At 45.4% G+C, this 14,265-nt stretch overlaps 1 protein-coding gene across 1 annotated transcript in view; it reads right to left on the bottom strand.

The window, feature by feature from the left end:
• The window catches only part of KNTC1 (kinetochore associated 1), a 352,480-nt gene that overhangs the window by 202,189 nt on the left and 136,026 nt on the right, over nucleotides 1-14,265 (bottom strand). The window contains exons 19-23 of the mRNA XM_077293161.1: nucleotides 7,475-7,540; nucleotides 6,683-6,744; nucleotides 6,475-6,586; nucleotides 6,236-6,379; nucleotides 5,656-5,712 (exon numbers count right to left, since the gene is read on the bottom strand). Coding sequence (XP_077149276.1) covers nucleotides 5,656-5,712; nucleotides 6,236-6,379; nucleotides 6,475-6,586; nucleotides 6,683-6,744; nucleotides 7,475-7,540 — 441 coding nt within the window. The remainder of the gene's footprint in view (nucleotides 1-5,655; nucleotides 5,713-6,235; nucleotides 6,380-6,474; nucleotides 6,587-6,682; nucleotides 6,745-7,474; nucleotides 7,541-14,265) is intronic.

Raw genomic sequence — 14,265 nt, 5'->3', positions numbered from 1 at the left:
CGCCATCAGATCGACATCTGGGGTCCCCCAACGAAGACAGATCTGTTGGAAAACATCCGGCTGAAGTTCCCACTCCCGCGAAGCGAGACCCTGGCGGCTGAGGAAGTCTGCTGCCCAGTTTTCCACACCTGGTATGTGTACTGCAGAGATTACCGAGTGGTTCCTCTCTGCCCATCGAAGAATGCGAGATACCTCGCACATGGCCGCCCTGCTGCAGATAACCCCTTGATGGTTACGTATGCCACAGCTGTGGCATTGTCCGATTGAATTCGGATGGGGTGACATGCTACGAGATAATGAAACTGCAGTAGCACTAGTCATATCACTCGGACTTACAAGACATTAATTGTAAGTTTCGATTCCTGAGATGACCAGCGGCCCTGAGCGGTGTGGTGATGAAAAAACTGCTCCTCAGCCCAGAAGACTGGCATTCGTAGTCACCATTAGCCATTGAAGCGGGAGTAAGGACTTCCCCTGGTTGAGGGAAGAATTCAATGTACCATCTGAGAGTGCAGGGATAGGCGGCACCAGCAGTCGAGGGAAAACAGGTTCCTGTGCCAAGCCGCTAGAAGAGCATGCTGTAGGGGACGGAGGTGCATCTGTGGGAAAGGAACTTCTTCCATTGCTGCCACCATTTTGACCAGTACCCTCGACGCAAAGCCGATGGAATGAGGGGATGACTGAGAAAGTGGGCGGGCTCCTTGCTGAAGGGCTAGGACCTTGTCTTGAGGGAGAATGGAGAGGTGTCAAGGGTCATGCCTAAAAAGGATATCTGCTGAGCTGGAAAGGGGTAAGACCTGGCTAAGTTTATCAGCCAACCCAGATGAGAGAGAGTATCTCAAGTGATACGAACGGACTCCGCGCAGTTGTGGAAAGACGGACCCTTGATCAGGAGGTCGTCCAGATAGGGTAATACGACCATTCCCCGAGAGTGCAGGATGGACATGACAGCCACCATGACCTTTGTGAAGACCCTGGCAGCGGTATCAAGGGCGAAGGGCAAGGCCGTGAACTGAAAATGCTGTTCGTGAATGGCAAAATGCAGGAACTTTTGTTGGTGGTGGTGGTGGGGAAATCGGGATGTGCAGGCAAGCATCTCGAATTTCGATGGATGCTAGAAACTCCCCTTTTTCCATTGAGGTGATGACGGAACGCAGATACTCCATGCGGAAATGACGGACCTTGACAAACTTGTTTAGAAGTTTGAGGTCTAGTATGGATCTCACTTTTCCTTCCCTTTTCGGGACAACGAATAGGTTGGAGTAGAATCCTTCGAACCTTTCGTTTTCCAGAACTGGGACAATAACGCCATCGCGGCGCAAAGAGTATGGCTCGGGAAAGAGCATTTGCCCTTGATGCTGGAAGTCGGGAAGGAAAGAAACGAACAGGAGGACGCAAGGAAAAAACGATTTTGTATGCGGAAGACACCAGGTTCCTGACCCATTCCTCGTGAACGACAGAGAGCCAGACCTTGTGAAACAGAAGTAGGCGACCGCCTACCCTGCTGGTGTCGACCGGATAACCCCATGAATCATTGGGAGGAATATCTGTGGGACCTAGATCCCTTAGATCCAGACTGCTTGGGCCTGCCCTTCCATCGCTGATTGGACCTAAAGGATTCCTGGGGTCCTCTGTTAGTGCGAGGAGAGTGTCCTGAGCCTGAAGAGGTAGTAGTAGTGGACCAGTCCTGATTGGCGCAAAAGGATCGGAAACGGATTTGATGTTGATGCCGAAAAGGACACCTAAGCCTCTGCTGGGGAAGAAATGTGCTCTTTCCTCCCGTAGCATCTGAGATAAGCTGATCCAGCTTCTCTCCAAACGCCCACTCTGGTAAGGAACAGATATCAGAGACTTTTTTGATGCAGAATCCGCTTTCCATTCTCTGAGCCATAAAGATCTTCTGATTGTGATGGCATTTGCCGCCAATAGAGCTGCACAGTTGGACGCATCCAAAGAAGCGTGTAACAGGTAATCTCCTGCCTGAGAAATTTGGCTAGCCATCTGCACTGCCTCCAGAGGAAGATTACTGCTCTGAATGGAATTAGCCAATGTCTCCGACCAGGAAACCATTGCTTTAGCTACCCACGCTGCAGCGTAGGAAGGATACAGAGCAGCACCTGAGGCCTTAAAGACAGATTGAGACAAATTTTCTATTTGGCGGTCTGCGTGTTTTTTAGAAGATGATCCGTCCGGCAGGGATAGAAGGGTTTTGGATGCCAGGCGAGAGACTGGCGGGTCTACTACAGGAGACTCAGCTCAATCTTTTCTCAGATCAGCTGAAAAAGGTTCCTTGCCTCAAGCGGTTTCTGTCCTGTAAAGCGCTTATCCGGTCGCTCCCTGTGCAGATTAACTATATACCAAAACTCCAGGTGAATGGCGAATGTTCTATGAGGACGCTTAGCTTTTTTTGAAGCACACAGCGTGATCCGGCACAGAGCCGGAGTCTTCATCAACCTTTAGAGTTTGGTTGATGGCCTCAATCAGAGAATCCACCGTCCTCTGAAAATCTGGCGAATCCGGATCTAAGAAGGCATCCGATTCATACTCAGAATCAATAAAACCTACAAGAGAAAAAAAGTAAGCAAAAACCCTGATATAACTAAGTAAAAAAGCAAAAGTGCATTTCAATAACAGAGTTTTTAGTAATACCATTTTTTGATCAAAAAATAGCACAAAAGCCATCCCACCTCGTCAAGGTAACTCTGATCGGGACAGTCCTACACTGTCCAATATTAAAACCTTACCATGTGTCAATGTTGACCTCAGTGTGAATAAGGACAGACAAAAGGACTGGGCCCAACCAGTGAAACACTAGACTGTGGAAGCCTTATATATAATCTCAAGCTCAGAAACAGGAAGGCCACACCCTGGCTTGCACAGAATGCAACAATACAAAGAAAAAAAAAAATTGTTGTACCATTCTGTGCAAGCAAGAGGGAGAACGTGAAACGGAACTCACGGACACCATGGTACGTGATTGTACGGGAGAAGTACTACGTATCCGTTTCCTGGACGCTTGTACGTTTCTAGATTGTGTGCGGCCCCTGCTAGTCGACTGTTCCCATGTAGGGGAGGGTCCCTCTGCGTCAGATGTGCGAACGCCATGATCCCCAGAAGGAACACTGAAGGATTCAAGCGCTTTGGCCAGAGAAGTCATAGATTGCGACAGAGATGGGACCCACTCAGGGAAACTAAGGACACTGGGCTGAGCGCATTTGGGGTCACAGGCTTTGCAGAGCAGCGAACTTTGAGCTTTTGGAAACACAGACTGGCAGGAGTTACATCAAGTGAAAAAGACTGTAAGAGTCTTAAGGGACTTTTTAGGTGCCAGAGCCTGGGACAAGATGTACTCCTAAATGCCCGCTTAATCAGGGTTCCCACAGAGTACAGAATACTGAAAGGAAGAGAGAGAGCTATTGGCAGCGCTCCTTACCCAGGTCCTGAGTCCCAGCCACGAGAATCACACTCCACGTCGCTATCTGAGCAAGCAGGAGGCTTCCTGAGCATTCGGAGGCCCTGTCAGCTTGCGACAGGGTGTAGGAAGATGACCGTAGAGATTTCATGAACAACTCTCGTTCAAAAAGAGAAGCGCCAGAAAAGTGGGTGGAGCCTCCGGATCGCATCATAGCGGGGGCGGAGCCTGTACAAGGCCAACGCCGGGGACTAAATTTTTACCCAGGCCTGAAAAACAGAAAAACGTCCCCCCTTCCAGGAAAAGTCTGCTGCCTGTGCCCGGACTGCTCAGAGCCCCCCTTCATGGCGCTTACCAGGAGAGGCTGGAGATGTCCTTCGGATGATGCTGCAGGTACCTTTGCTATAGTGCAGGTACCTCTGTTGTGCAGCTGCTGTCGCTGGTGATTTTTTTTTAAACGGTGCAGGGATAAGGCTAAAAGCACTCAATCCACTCTCCCTTTCATTGGGAAATGGAGAGGAAACATCTGCCTCCTTGCTTCATCCTCTAGACAGTGGTGGAGCAGTGGGGGCTGCATGGACACCAAAACGGAGGGTGCCTCTGTGCATCCAAGGGGTTTAATCATGGTGGACAGGGCTGGTTGTCCGGCATTAGGCCTGGCTGCAGAAGAGGGTACATGGAGGCGACACTCCATGTGCTCGTCTGTTGATGGTGAGGGGAGATCGGTGCTCTTTGAGGGACCTGTCGCCCCTAAAAACCAGCCAGGCATGGCATCCCATGTCGAAGGAGAGGATACGTGGAGGCAACACTCCATGTGCTCGCCTGTTGGTTCGGGGAGATCGGAGCCTTGAAAGGATCCGTCGCCCCTTCGTCCAGGTAAAAATTTTAAGAATTAAAAATTAAAAATAGTTTTTGGTCGGAATTGCATACCCGTGTACCTCCTACGTACACTAAGCATGAACAGGTTCTCTAGGAGCCAGCAGAAGGGTGTATACTGCAGAGGAGGAGCTAACTTTCTTTGTATTAACTTAGTGTCAGCCTCCTAGTGGCAACAGCATACACCCACGGTCCTGTGTCCCCCAATGAGGCAAAGGAGAAAATACTATTAATCCTATTTTGGGGGGGCAGATTACACCAAACTACGAAGTATAGTGCAGTGGAGTCTATGGAAGATGTTAATAAGTTTAAGGCTGACTTAAAAAAAAATGACTTGAAAAAAAATGAGTGCTTGGGCATCCATTTGGCAGATGAGATTCAATGTGGAGAAAGGTAAAGTTATGCACATGGGCATTAATCATATGCAGAAACCAAAACGTTCTAAGGGGAGTAAAGTTAGGACCTCTTGGATGAGATGTTGCTGTGCTCTTGGGGTAATTTTGGTCAGCCGGCCACTCCTGGGAAGGTTTACCACTGTTCCATGTTTTCGCCACTTGTGGAAAATGGCTCTCGCTGTGGTTCACGGGAGTCCCAAAGCTTTATAAATGGCTTTAAAACCTTTTCCAGACTGATAGATCTCAATTACTTTGTTTCTCATTTGTGCCAGAATTTTTTTTGGATCGCAGCATTATGTCTAGCTTTTGAGGATCTTTTGGTCTACTTTACTTTGTCAGGTAAGGTCCTAAGTGATTTCTTGATTGAGAACAGGTGTGTCAGCAATCAGGCCTGGCTTTGGCTAAGGGATTTGAACTCAGCTTCCCAAAGATGTGATAAACCACAGTTAATTTATGTTTTAAGGGGGAGAGCAATCACTTTTTCACACAGGGCCCTGTAGGTTTGCGTTTTGTGTTTACTTCTGTTATCTTTCTCTAATATTTAAATTTGTTGGATGATCTGAAACATGTAAGTGTGACAAACATGCAAAAGAATAGGAAATCAGGAAGGGGCAAACAATATTTCATACAACTGTATACCCCCTTCCTTTTATTCCCTCCCGTCACACAAGTAGAACTTGATGGTCATTGTCTTGTATAGACTATGTACTTATGCATATATGTTACTGTTAGTTCAGGTCTGGAGACCTGAGATTGGTACAGGTATTGAACTCCATACATGGAAAGCATTATATAGTTGTGTGAACAAAGCACTAGTAATCAGGTGATACCAGGAGAATGTTTTCGGCCATACAGTACACGCAGGAGACACAAGATGATATCAATTTTAGCTGAAATTATGTTTTAGTGAAAATCAAGCGCACGGTTGATAAAGCCTATAAAATCTCATTAGAAGGAATTCTAATCAATTACCTTATCTGTTATTTCTAAGGCTCGTGCTCTGTGTTCCAGCCATTTTGCTACAATTTTCTATGGAAGCAGAAAAAATACCATAATTGCACTGAAATTAAAATGCTCAATAAGTCATAGAAGCATAGGCATCCCAGACATATGCAGTATTATATATAACTTTTTGCCAAATTTTGCTTTTAAAATGAAAGGCTTCAGATTGGATGAAACTCCTCCCCCCCCTCTTAAAAACCATGCAGGTTATACCATGTTTAACATGTACTATATTTAAAAGCAAATGGATTAAGCCATAACTTGACCAACATTTCACCATGTGTGGCGAGTATCAGTTTAATAAGTTTGTCATTCACAGGCCAAATATGGACAGCAATGTGCAGATCGGCTGCAGGACAGGACTGCCAACCCTAACTCAACAGCTTCATGTATGCCTATGAGGCAGGAGAGTTTTGGTCTGAAAACCCAAGCACAGACCAGACATCGTGGTCATACTAAGGCCATGAAAGCCAGATGAGAGAAGCTGGCGTAAGTGCGAACCAATTGCCAACTGTAAGCCACTGCTGACTTCCAACTGAAAATAAAATACCTGTCCTTTAGGCACAATCCTTCTTACAAATGGAATCAATATATTGCTGAACCAAAGACATAGTTCTTGTGATGAGATGTTTGCAGGAATTTTGTTCAGGAGATTCTCTAGCAACTTCTCATCAAACTTGCTTTCAAACTCCGCCTATAAAATTTCAAAAAGAAAAAGAAAGTATAAGCAATTCTATTGAACAAAACTAACTGTATAAGACATGTAAAAGTATTTCCTCATCAAATTACCTGATGTCTAAGCCAAAGATATTGCGCACAAGTCAAATTCATCTCTTCCAGTTGAAAAATAATATCCTTTACCACATCATTGTTGTTTAAGAACTCTATCCATGCAATGCCGCTAAATAAAAGAAAGGCAAAAAGTTTAAGTTAAGTATTAAAAATCTATGTCTTATTTACAATGTAAAAAAACCCACACTAAATAAAAATCACCAACCTAAATTTATCAGGGCCAAAGGCACCATAAAATGTGGTTAGTCTTGCTTGGGCTCTTAAAACCTACAGAAAAAAAGGAAGTAATTATATATATCTATCTATATATATATCTATATATATATATATATATATATATATATATATATATATATATATATATATATATATACCGTATATATATATATAATATATATATAAATACTAGCTGTTTCCAGCCAGCCAACGCTCGGCACACTCATTGCTATCCAATTAACGCTGCTGGTGATTAAACTAAAGTAAATAATGACAACATTCAATAGAACTTATGCAGGTGGTAAATTAACTTAAAATGAAGTTAATAACAATAATTGTGGTAATGTGGTGCGGGCGGGATTATGTGTGGTGATGTGGTGGGGGGCGGGATTGTGTGTGGTAATGTGGTGGGGGGGCGGGATTGTGTGTGGTAATGTGGTGGGGGGCGGGATTATGTGTGGTAATGTGGTGGGGGGGCGGGATTGTGTGTGGTAATGTGGTGGGGGGCGGGATTGTGTGTGGTAATGTGGTGGGGGGGCGGGATTGTGTGTGGTAATGTGGTGGGGGGCGGGATTATATGTGGTGATGAGGTGGGGGCGGAGCTACTGTGTAGAGGGCGGGATTAGCGAGTAATTACGATGCCTCATATATATAGATATATACACACACACACACATATATATATATATATATATATATATATATATATATATATATATATATATTATACATAAACTGGTGAAAGTACATTAAAATATCCAAGAAACATTCTGAATATTACGTCTGTAATAGAAACTGGAATCTCATCAGATAATACTGGTAAATTCTTGTCATCCTTTCTTTGTATCTAAAAGACAAAATTGGAAATAAATTGATTAGTATAAAGTGTGACTTGTATTTAACAAACATACATGTTAAATTAAAGTGTCCCTGTCCCTTCAGGTAATATAGAGGACAAGCTGTGTGGGTACCATCTCCATCAGTAGTCTTTGATCTACTGGATTGACACTAGTTGCTATAATAGCTTCCATACACAGTACACAAAAAGGAGGGATTTCTGCTCTTCTTTGTAGCACAAAGAAAAACGGAACAACACTGCAAAGGGCTTCCTATATAGTTTTTCCCTTATGAACCTTCAAGAAACAGTGAGGGAAAACACTTATCACTGAGATGAGTAAACAAGGGTGGTGCAGAGGGATCATGTGTTTTTTCTTATCCAAGATGATGTTTTGTGTGAAGGAAGTATGCACCTTACCTGCCACTAGCCTGTATGCACTTTATTTGTGACCAACTAGAGTTGTGAAACATGTTTAGAGATATTTCTACTTCTATTGGTATCTACTACAGGGACAACTAGGGATTCCTTTAGGGCCTCACGATATGTAGTGGATGAGCCACTACGTTCATTAGGATAAGGGTGTCAACCCATGCAGCTAAGTATGGGCAGAAAAACTAGTAAGTTTAGCTTTTTATATCATCTATAAAGATATATTCAAAGTTTCTGTTCAATATAAAGAAATAAATGGTTACATTTTATAGGACTTTTTTCTTTTCCAATTTATGAGGCTCAACATTTTTGTTGTTTTCTTTATAAACAGAAACAAGAGCATGGGGACATTCCATACTACATGTGCCACATTCCATACAACAGGTATTGCCCCTATTTACACCCTACCTCTAGGTTTTTGCTAAGTGATACCGGTTTTGGGGGGTGGAGTTCCTTTTAAACGCTACAGAAGCCTCCTGTTTTTAGTATTATCAGTAATCTTTGTATCGGTACAGGGCATTTTCTGGTATTTATCAGATTGTAGGTACAGGTGCTTCTCACAAAATTAGAATATCATCAAAAAGTTAATTTATTTTAGTTCTTCAATACAAAAAGTGAATCTCATATATTATAGTCATTATATTTGCCCCCTTTTCACATGTAAAGCGCCATGGAATAAATGGCGCTATAAAAATGTACAATAATAATAAATAATAATAATTACTAGTGATGAGCGAGTATACTTGTTGCTACGGTTTTCCCGAGCACGCTCGGGTGGTCTCCGAGTATTTCTGAGTACTCGGAGATTTAGTTTTCCTTGCCGCAGCTTCATGATTTGCGGCTACTAGACAGCTTGATTACATGTGGGGATTCCCTAGCAACCAGGCAACCCCCACATGTACTCAGGCTGGCTAGCAGCTGTAAATCATGCAGCTGCATCAACAAAAACTAAATCTCCAAGCAGTCACAAATACTCGGAGACCACCCGAACGTGCTTGGCAAAACCCGAGCAACGAGTATACTCGCTCATCACTAGTCATAAAAAAAAGTGTGATCTATTTCAAGTGTTTATTTCTGTTAATGTTCATGATTATGGCATACAGTTAATGAAAACCCAGAAGTCATTATCTCACTAAATTAGAATACTTTATAACACCAGCTTGAAAAATATAAAGACCAACAGAGAAAGGGACATCAGAATATCGTAGGGATCACTCAGAAATGCATAAAATAGTTAATCTTTATTGACATATGCAATACTACAAAGATAAAAACATTAAAAACCAAGAAAAACACATATGCCAGTAATAGGACCCTGAAGAAGCCAGTTTTAGCTGGCAACACGCGTTGGGCAACTTCTCTTCCTCCTCCATCGTCCACCCCTCCGGCCCATAGCTCTGATTACTCACCACAGAGACTGAGCAGCAGTTGATAGGCACATCACAGGGCACAGGTAGTATCACATTTTGAGATGGGTTGATCACCCACTTGATATTTTTACTGTGTTTTCGCTGTATGTGCCCTGTAGTGAGTGATTATTCTCCACTTGACTTTATCTTCACCCCCCTGGCTGGCTTTGCCTTGGGTAACTGCTTAATTTATTTGATGTGCACATGGTCACCTCATGATACTGTTCGACATGCACCTCTGCAGCATGCTGATGAGCACATTATTATAAACCTTATTGTTGCACACCTTGGTTGTCGGGTCCAAGAGCCTCTGTATATCCATATCCCCTAAACAGCATATGGATACTGGTATATATAACTGTTATGGGGTGTTGTGATTTGCATTTGGTATAATGTGGTCAAGGTGGCAGCTGGCATTGTTTAATCCATCAAAGGGTGTGTATTAGGATTGATATCCTTTGAGGGAAATTTACCTAAGGGTATACATTAATTTCTGACAAGGAGGAGTGTGACATCGCCTGTAGCCTTATTACGGGCATATATGTTTTTCTTGGTTTTTAATGTTTTTATCTTTGTAGTGTTGCATATGTCAATAAAAATTAACTATTTTATGCATTTCTGAGTGATCCCTGTGGTATTCTTATGCCCCTTTCTCTGTTGGTCTTTGTAAATTGCCTTGGCGTAATATAGGAGATCTTCTTTTGTGGTGGTGCCCTCCTTTTTTCATTCACTACCAGCTTGAAAAATTATTTAAAAATCTGGACACTGCCATAACATATGGAGAATTCCAGCCCCCTCCACCTGGCACCGAGGACACTCAGAAGTCTGTCTCAGACCCGCCTTTAGAGCCGTTCAGGAGTCCTATACACCCTATGGAGTACATAGATCTTGCGAGAGTCTGCCCGGTTCACTCAGCGATAATTGGGGTATATATTCCATAATCACTTCCCATTTATCTTCCTCTATCCTACCCAACTCCTCCTCCATTTCTCCTGTGCTCTAATAGGATAATTATTTTAAAAAGTGTGCATTAGATCCTTATAAATACCCGACACTACCCCTTTGTTCCCCCCTCTGCTCAGACATAATCAAGCAATATATCCTTGTGAATCTCCATATTCATCGTACTACTCTGCATGACATAAGCATGCCTAAACTGCCCATATTGAAATCTGCAAACTACTTGGAATCTTAAGTGCTGCTGGATCAGTTCGGTAAAGATGCCCTGGCCCCCTTTTTTGCCACAATGTGTCCAAAGGATACCAATTAGCCTGGGACCACTAGTTGCCAAACCTGGTCGTATCATAATAAAGATACTTCACTTCAGAGAATGAGATATGATTTTGCAGAAAGCAAGAAATAATCAAGCATTAACCATTATTGGCTCTACTGTGTCCGTATACCCGGATTTCTCAGAGGAGAGTCCAATTCATTGACATAAAAATGAGACTGCGTGCTACACAAGTAACATACTCCATGTTATATCCAGCACGTAAAAAAGTACAGATGTTCGACTTCCCAAAGGAGGCAATGTCCTGACTGGAAACCAATGAACGGTCCTTGAGACTCATGAATGGAGGAGGTGGCTCTTCTTGAATGAAGGAAACCCAAAGTCACTATTTCCTGGTATGTTATGGGGGCTACAGGGTTTCCAAGGGAATGATAATTGTATTTCTTCCTGCGGGAAGATTTATAATGTTTAGATCTGTATTACACTCCTAAAATTAAAGAGGTATTCCTTTCGCTTGCTAAGCTCAGGCTTTTCAATAGCCCTGCCTTTGTTGGGAGGTTTAGATTATGTTGTATTATATTTGTTAAGTTTTTGAAAATGGTAATTGGGAATATTCATCTAACGTCTAAAATATACATTGCCATGCATACTTATGCAGCGCCCCAGAGACCTGGTCGTTGCAGTAACATCGCTCTGCCACTAAGGGGAGTGATGGTACGTCTGATTGCACTGAAGGAGTTCACCTGACCAGGTATCACAGGCACCAATACACTTCACAGTCTGGCCTCCAGGGGGAGCTAAGGGTACTATGCATTAGGCCACTCCTCACAATCTGGTAAAACTGGGGGTTGGATAGAAAGTGAGAGAAGAAGCTGACTGGGTTTTGCCCAGGCAACACCGAGTGAGAGAAGGGGTTGCTTGGGAAGATTCGGGGGGGTCCATGTCAGGGTTGGGATCCTGACAGAGGCCTAGCGAACAGAACGTTAAGGAACTGCGCCTGCACGACATTGCGGCGGTATCTCAAGAAAGGACAAGAAGCGAGGTTTATTGTGAAGCAGTGAGAAACGAGATCACAGCAAAAGGGAGATAACACCAGTAGGAGTCGTGCCGTAAGATCGAGGCAACATCCTACTGAGGCGCGTAGCCGGTGGCCGGAACGCCGAGGAAGTATTGGGCTCCAAGCATTACTTCAAACCAACGGCAGGACAGTTAATTATAGGTTGGCTGTCTCACCAAATCACCTAAGCAGACATAGGGGGCAATTGTGGGAGAGGGGCGACACTAGGGTCCTGGAAGAACTCCAGGCCTACCCGTCATACGGGTGCGTCCTAGCCATATCATCTGGGGGAAGGAGAAGAACATCAGAACAGATATAAGTTGTGAGAAAGAACATCAGAAACAGACACAACAGTTGTGAGGACTATCCCGTGGTGCTCAGCAGGGAAGTACTACAACACACAGGCGCTAGAAGGTAGGCACAGATTTCCACCTGCAAAGGGAACTCTGGATGTGCCTTCGGACCGGCCGGTCTCAGCCAGCCCTGTTAACAATACTCCGGATTGAGGATCCTGAAGCCTTCAGTAAAAGAGGTAAAGAGACTGCAACCCTGTGTCCTCGTTATTCACCGCGACCTACACCACGCACCATCACCACACCTTTCATTGGACGCCCATTAGCAGGGTCACTGACCGGGTCTAGCCACCGTGACAACCCCAGAACTGAGACAGAGAGGCCCGGTACCGAGTACCCCGCGGCCCTGCGTCTGGGGGCGCTCCAAACTTGCTGTCACGAACAGGATCTACTTAAGCCTGAAGAAACAGGTCATGTGTGCCTTGGAACTGTGATTGAATTGTGCTTGAACCGTGATTTATTGCAAAGACTGAGTGTTGCTATTTCCCACCAAAATCGCCGCCATTGCAGCGCTGGGAAGAGCGCAGAAGAACAAGAAGGGCGTGAAGTGGGCGTGAACGAGCTGGAGAGCGCGCAAGACAATGGCCGCCCAGTCTAAATATTACTGAATCCTGAGGACGTGTCTGTCAGCGGCTGAGGTCCGCCATCTCATCCTCTTTGGAGGGTGGAGACCATGGAGACGGGGCCGCCCCCGGAAAAGAGCGCGGGAAGAAGACCCAGAGGAGGGGATAAAGATGGCGACGTCCGAAGCACCGCATGGGGACGACCCGACCCAGCACGAGGCAGCATCACCCATAGCAGTCCCGGAGTCGCCGTCGCTGCAAGGACTGGCCCTCACGGAGCTACCGATGGGGAGACCCAGCTGGCAGCCATCTGAGGAGTGGGTGGCTGCGGCCGATGCCCGGCAGTTAGCACGCCGCCGGGAGGCCGACGACCGTGTGACCTCCCGGTTGGGCCAGCCGACGGAAATCCGCCTGTCCCCAGTGTCCCCCGCTCTATCCATCCCGACCGCGGCAGACCTCCGGGTCCCGCCGGCAGAGCATGAGCAGCAGACGCCAGACCTGAGGATCCTGCCGACTGCGGAGCACCTACGGCGCCTGATGGCAGCCTGGAGGAACAGGCCCCAACCTGCGGCCCTGGTCGACCTGAAGGGTGCTGTGGAGGTCCCACCGTCGCAGTGGGGTGTAGTGGTTTTCTTCAACTCCCGGGAAGGAAGGGGAGTTATCCAGGAGATCGGAGAGCCGCTGCAGGTCCGCGTCGACCGGAGAGAAGTGGAGCCTTGCGGTGGAAAGTATGATGTGGACTGCGACTTAGAACCCAGAGATGCTGTGACCTACACCCGGTGGCAGAGGGAAGTCGGCTGGACGGCCCGGGGTGTTCAGCGGTGCACCACTCTCCAGGTCGCTGCTAGGACTCCGGAGGTTGTCCCCACTGCAGAAAAGGTGGCAGAACCCTCCGCTGCGGACCATCAGAATATCCCGACCCATCGTGTGCCTATGGGTCACGCCCGTTCCCGGCTGAGAAGGGTGGCCCAAAGAGGGGCGCCGCTGTTGCCTGGACGAGGATCGGGCCCTCCCAGACCACCGAGGGCCACTTGCCAGGTAAGGACCGGGAGGAGGCCACCTCCTGATCAGTCAGAATGAAGCCTTAAAGTTCTACAAACTGTAAATAGTTCTTTTAATTGTTTGTCCCTTTGTTGCTGCTAAAACCAGACCAGGGTTACTCTTAAAGGGATCCCTTTGTTTACCCGGGATCTCTATTGCTTTTTATTTTTGTTTTTATTTTCCTTTTTGCTTTTTGTTCACCCATGTTGCAAAGACTACCGAATCATGGACGGTGAATGGTTCACAAACTGCCTTGTAAATAGTTTGCACCTTATTAAGGGTGCCCCCTACTGGTTTTACAAGAAAAGGAACTCTTTTCGAAGAAACTGTTCCTGGAAACAGCACAGGAGTTCCTGCTGTAGACCGACTTGCGACTTGGGAAGTTGCGCTACCTCAAAGAGACTTGGTTCCCTCTTAAAGGGAAGGTTCACTAGTTGCACCTAATGTATAATGTTGCCTTAAAAGAAAGTGAACAGTAATAATGTTGTATGTGGCAAGTAATGCGTAGTTAGTTATCGCAAATGTTTAATAATGTTATTAAAAGACTGAGGACAGGAAAGAACTGAAAGCTGAATTTCAGGGAAAAACAAACCTGTAGAGGTTAGGGAGTCCTCCTGAAAACCATAGAGAGATGGTTGACCAATCTTATAC

Source organism: Ranitomeya variabilis, chromosome 1, assembly GCF_051348905.1.
Source record: "Ranitomeya variabilis isolate aRanVar5 chromosome 1, aRanVar5.hap1, whole genome shotgun sequence".
Lineage (NCBI taxonomy): Eukaryota > Metazoa > Chordata > Amphibia > Anura > Dendrobatidae > Ranitomeya > Ranitomeya variabilis.
The sequence above is the reverse complement of the archived record's forward strand: the minus strand, read 5'-3'. Positions and strand labels throughout refer to the sequence as shown.